Source organism: Schistosoma mansoni, chromosome W (genome assembly GCF_000237925.1).
Source record: "Schistosoma mansoni strain Puerto Rico chromosome W, complete genome".
Lineage (NCBI taxonomy): Eukaryota > Metazoa > Platyhelminthes > Trematoda > Strigeidida > Schistosomatidae > Schistosoma > Schistosoma mansoni.
Window position 1 is genome coordinate 8,613,039 of NC_031502.1, and position 5,931 is coordinate 8,618,969.

At 38.6% G+C, this 5,931-nt stretch overlaps 1 protein-coding gene across 1 annotated transcript in view; it reads left to right on the top strand.

The window, feature by feature from the left end:
* Nucleotides 1–482: 482 nt before the first annotated feature.
* Nucleotides 483–5,931, top strand: part of Smp_007650 (hypothetical protein) — a gene marked incomplete at its 3' end in the record, with an annotated part of 8,563 nt that continues 3,114 nt past the window's right edge. Inside the window, exons 1-4 of the mRNA XM_018800132.1 lie at nucleotides 483–603; nucleotides 641–1,131; nucleotides 2,044–2,509; nucleotides 4,969–5,154. Coding sequence (XP_018653976.1) covers nucleotides 528–603; nucleotides 641–1,131; nucleotides 2,044–2,509; nucleotides 4,969–5,154 — 1,219 coding nt within the window. The 5' untranslated portion in view covers nucleotides 483–527. The remainder of the gene's footprint in view (nucleotides 604–640; nucleotides 1,132–2,043; nucleotides 2,510–4,968; nucleotides 5,155–5,931) is intronic.

Consider the following 5,931-nt stretch of genomic DNA (forward strand, 5'->3'; position numbering starts at 1 on the left):
CTTATTATTCCCGTTATAGTCACCTTTATCTTTTACACTTCGATCTGTTTACACTGTCTGTATTACTTGTTAATCGACCAATTTCTTTTATCTACCTCGTTTTCCCCTGTACTCTAGTTTTGCTTTCATTGTTCTTCACGTTAAAACTAATCAAATTCTTGCTTGTTAATATGATGGATGCTGGTTCCACAAATCCTTTTGCTTCGAGACAAACACGCTCGCTCAAATTACAATATATACAAACACACAAATAACTAAAACTGACTAGAATTTGTGCACTGTAGAGGATAGACTGCCGTCCACTGAAGATTATCAAAGACCTGGGGACTTACCGGAACAGAAAGACCGTAAGATAAAAAATTCAATCGATTTATACGAGCTCGCCTTAAACATACTAGATTGTTTTATTGGATCTGTTAATTCCAAACTCTCAAGGTTGCAAAAAGCAAACACTTGATCGTCGGTCAGTATTATCAAAATTCGGGGGCAGAATCTGTAGTGCCGCCCAATATTCCTGCTATCAAAGCATGAAACAAGAAGTACTTCAGTATTTGCTGTATGATGAGATGAATACGGAAGGCCAGTTATTCAGGATTAAAAAAAGTGATTCCAATATTCATACAATTTTTATTCTGGATAGATGATGTGGTTCATTTCGTTTTGGATGTATCTCTGATTGGTTGCAATATCCGGTTTTTTATTAATTATCCCGATTCTGGCGTTCCATTTCAGCGGTTGCAATATCGGGAGCTGCCTTTGAATAACCCAACTCTTACTGGCAAACAATCGGATTGTTTTGATAGTTTTTTCGAGTTAAAAAAAATAAGTGTCTGCGGATCTTTTCACTTTTATTTTTCAAAAGACGGATCTTCTCCTAGCCCTCCATCAACCGCAACATGTATGAAAGAAAATATAGCTGGTTCGGGATATATTATCGTTGATCCAGATTTCACTGGTAAACAAGTTGTCACGGAGTCCTCAGGAAATATCCGTGGAAAAAATTGGGATTTAAGTGGCGTGGTTCTTCAGTCTTATTTGTCTAAAAATCTTGGAATATTCCCTGAATGGGAGTCAAGACTTCATACAGTCAGGAATGGTAGTTATAATATGATTCACTTTACTCCTCTTCAAGTTAGTAGCTTTCCATTTGATTGTTTGGTTTACGTCTAATTTTAATGTCGAGTTTCGATGTTTGCATTTTGTTGTTCCCAGTTGTATACTGTCGTGTAAGGTAAGCTGAGCGGTATATTTTTAAGAGAGCAAACCAAACGGGTTTTGAAATCAGCCGAGATAAATAAAGTGTTTTATAATCATGAATTAAGGACGAAATATTATCACCATATATTTTGTATTAAGAATGTATTACACAGACTTTTTAATAAATGTGCTAATAAGACGTCTTCAGTTTTAACTGCATTTTATTGAGAGCACAAACTAATATAAGTTAAGCAATCATAAAAACAATGGAATGATTAAAAGGCTGTTATCTCTTGGGATTGGACTCCTCAGCAATGCAGAGTTACAACTCTTGTCATTGGAAGTCAAACTCGAGATCTTCCGTCTGGTACTTAACCTCTGGATTACTGGACCGATATCCAATGGTGTACGAATGTAGCTTCGATCAATCTGCAATATCGCACGACCATCTTCCATCGTCTTTGGTGGGTAACTTCCTCACGTTCAAGAGAGTTAAAACGCGCTAGTCACGGCTTCCCACTAGAGCTCCATAAATTTACTCCCCAAGCTAGCCACTAGTATGTAAATGACAAGTACCAATGCAGTGGGTTAGGGAGATTGTTTCTTCGGCAGGAAAGAGAGCCACTTTGCTTGCAAACTGTCAATTTCAGGAAGCAAGTATTCGTTACAATGCCTAAAAATATTGGTAAATAAAACATGTTTAATTAAGTTGGGGTTAATCGAATCTTTTAAATCAAAGCAGAAAGTCTAGACTTTGGCATTGATATATTGGTAATACATGAAACAAGACCTTTTGATTATTAACTTAGTGTATGTGAATGTCCTGAATTCCTCTTTACGTTACAGGAACTTGGGTATTCTCGTTCTGCTTATTCTCTCAAAGATCAACTCACGGTCAATCCTAGCTTTACCCCACCTGGAGCAACGAAGAAGGTAGACTGGACGGATATTGAATGCTTTGTCAAACATTTGGAAAATAATTGGGCAGTACTTAGTATGACGGACTTAGTTTTTAATCATACATCAAATGATAGCCCCTGGGTTCACGAACATCCTGAATGTGCTTACAACGTTGTTAATTCTCCTCATCTAGCTCCAGCGTATATCCTGGATCATATTGTCTGGCGTTTAACTATAGAAGCCAGTACTGGATCACTTGCAGGTCATGGTATCCCAGCAATCTTAAACAATCCAGATAGTGAGCTTCCAGCTATAGAAGCGTGGCTGACCCAGAAGATAGAAGCAGCTAGGTTATTTGAGTTTTTCATAGCAGATGTTGATATAGTATCAAAAGAATTCACTTCTTGGTTGAGTAAGTTTTTAAAGTATCCTACCCGCTTTGTTTCCGTCTGTCAATATTTATAACCAATGGTTTTAGATGAAAATCTTTATGAAAAACAAAAATAGATGAATTTCGACAGTACCATAGACACCGCTTCTTTAAAGCATAAATAACTTTTAAATACCGACATTCTGGCATTATAAATAATTTCTTGAATTACATTTTCAGTAAGTTCTTGCGAATAAGGCGAAAATGTGTTCCTATCTTATTTACATCAAAAACGATAATGTAATTATACTGTGAATGTCAGTCAGCCATGTCATTGTCAAGGTCGAGCCTGGGACTTATGTATGTCGGTCCAAGTTGTCATGCCACGTTGACACGCGGTGAATAACTTAGGAGACAAGCTAATGTACCAGTAATGATAAAATGAAAAACTACCCACCTCAATCAATGAATACTCATGACCTTGTCAATCAATTCAGGTGAATGTAAGTGAATGTGAGCAATAAAGTTTTAGATAATGACTCAATTTGTGTCTTTACGTGCAGCACAGATTTATTTATATTGTATTTTGTGATCATCTGAGTCTACGGTCCACATTGTTGAGATAGCATAACCATTTTTCGTCAAGTGCAGCAGAGTTTAATGTTACCTTACCTTTTTTGGTCATATAGATAAACAAACAAGGACCTCAAAAGAATACATATTGATACAAGCTATCATATTGCACATTAGAAGAGGGAGTATATCACGTTTAGTACCATTTCACGACTACTTTGATTATTCTTAGTATTGGATAGACCAGTTAATTTATTCTGTTTGTGTCATTATCCACACATACATTTTCCTTTGTCCAATATTCGCTTATAACCTTGATTATTATTATATGAGCGAATGCGTGTATCGAAAACAACTAGGAAGGGATCAAGGAAGCTCTACAATGTAACACGAAGTGCTAGGCCGAAAGAAGCTCCATTACAAAGAGTGGAGCTCTATCGATATCCTGGGAATGATCTAAGAAAGAAAAAACAAGAAGACAGTTATTAACAACAGCCGAATAAGAGCAGATGAAGCCAAGATACAGGCCAAATACACAGAAGAAAACAAACGCGTAAAAAGACGCATTAGAGCCGGCAAATGGAAATACGTGAAAGACCTAGCAACGACTGTGGGAAAGGCTGCAAGCAAAGACAATATCATACGATTATATGGTACGACGAAGAAAGTTTCAAGGAAATATAGTAACCTAGAGCGACCAGTCAAAAAGCAAGGTAGCATGCCAGTCACTGATATTCAAGATTGGCGGACACACGTGTGTAGAACACTTTGGAAAGCTCTTGAGTACAAAAGCCCCACACAAAATTGAGGCAACACACAGACATCCCCATAGATGTTACTCCAACAACAATCGAATAAGTCATCACGGCCATCAAAGAAATCACGAGTGATAAGGCAGCAGGACCAGACAGCATACTACCATAAACACTGAAATCAAACATGGAAGTAACTGGAATGATGCTTCACATTCTTTTCAGAAAGATTTGATAGCAAGAGCAAGTACCAACAGACTGGAAAGAAGAATACCTCATCGAGATAGCTAAGAAAGGAGATCTCAGCAATTGTGAGAACTACAGAGGCATCACACTATTAGTAGCAGGAAAGCTTTTCAATAGTATTGTCGAACCGAATGAAAGATTCGGTAGACACCCAACTTCGAAATGAACAGGCTGAATTCTGTAAGGATCGGTTGTGTACAGACCAAACCGTGGCACTACGCATCGGTGTTGAGTAGTCAGTTGAATGAATTTGGTCACTATACAACCACTTCCCTGACTACGAGGAGGCATTTGACAGCATGCATATGAAGACCCTATAGAACTGATTTCGATACTGTTGAGTACCTAGGAAGAACGTCATCATCACCAGACGGAATTCTTACGCTAGACTACACTGTAAAGTCGTGCATGTAGGCCAACTCACAAAGGTCTTCCAGGCGAACACCGGTGTCAGACAAGTCTGCTTACTCCCGTACTTTCTTTTAGTGGCTGACTGGATTATAAAGACCTGCACATCTCAGGGGAAGCACGAAATGCAGTGTATACCATGGATGCAGCTAAACAATTTGAACTTCGCGGGTGACCCTATCCCTTCTATCCTGTACACAGCAACAAATCCTAGTGAAGTCAGCCAGAGTAGGAACAGCCTCTGCAACAGTAGGCTTCAATGTACGCTAGGAGGAAGCAATGTCCTGAAATGCAACACAACGAGCATCTACCAAATCACGCTTGAATGAAAAGGTCTGGAAGAGATTGAAACGTTTACGTATCTGGACAGCGTCGTCGATAAACAAGGAGGATGTGGTGCGGATGTGAAGACATGGATTGGCGAAACAAGGGCAGGATTGCTACAATTGAAGAACATCTAAAACTCCAAACAACTGTCAGCCGACATCAAAGTCGGATTCTTTAATACAAACTTCAAGACAGTTCTATTGTACAGAGCTGAAACTTGCAGAACTACTACAAACATCATCAAGAAGGTACATGTATTTATGAACAGTTTGTACTCAAGATGCTCGAGATCCATTGACCAGACATCATCAACGAGAACCTTTTATGGCAGAGAACAAATCAGCCTCCAGTTGAAGAGGAACTTAGGAGTAGACGCTGGAGGTGGGTAGGTCACACACTGCGTAAACCACCAGACCACATTACGAAGCGATCCTTAACTTGGAATCCTGAAGGCGAAAGAAGGAGAGCACAGATGGCTCCGGGAATTGTAGGCAGACATCAAAGGAATGAATAGCAACCAGAAACAACTGGAAAGAAGAGCGTGAGACATAGTTGGTTAGACTATCCTGACTGGGGACCTATATTCTACAAGGGTTAACAGGCTTAAGTGAATGAGTATGTGTTTATCACTTACTCTCTTCGTCAAATACATTTAGTCGGTTTTTCTGTCTGATGATAAATATTGAGTCATGCTTCATTAAATTGAGTTGCCACGTTTGCCTTCTTCGATCAGTTTCTCTCTTACTGTCTGTCTGCGTTTACAGATGAATGAGATATATGTATCCAAAACTCATTCTCGTATTTGGCCCACTTTATTCCGTTATTCACTGATGCAAATTAAGTCTACGAACATGTACGAGATTAAGCGGGATGTGTTCATTAACGTCATCATTCAATAATAATGGAGTCATACAATAGGCCAATAAAAGTAAGTCAATAGACTAAGCAGAAAAAGGAGTGTAAATGGTATACATTGCAGTGAGATATTGAATACCGGAGTTATTGTTGAAAAGAATTTGATGGGGTCGAGGAATGACAAGTATGAGTAGCTTGGTTATTCCTACCATCATTATAATGACAAGTATTCGAGAAAGCATGATAACTACATGGAATTCGATTTACAGATGTTAAGATTCTTTAAAAGTGACGGGGAGTTTC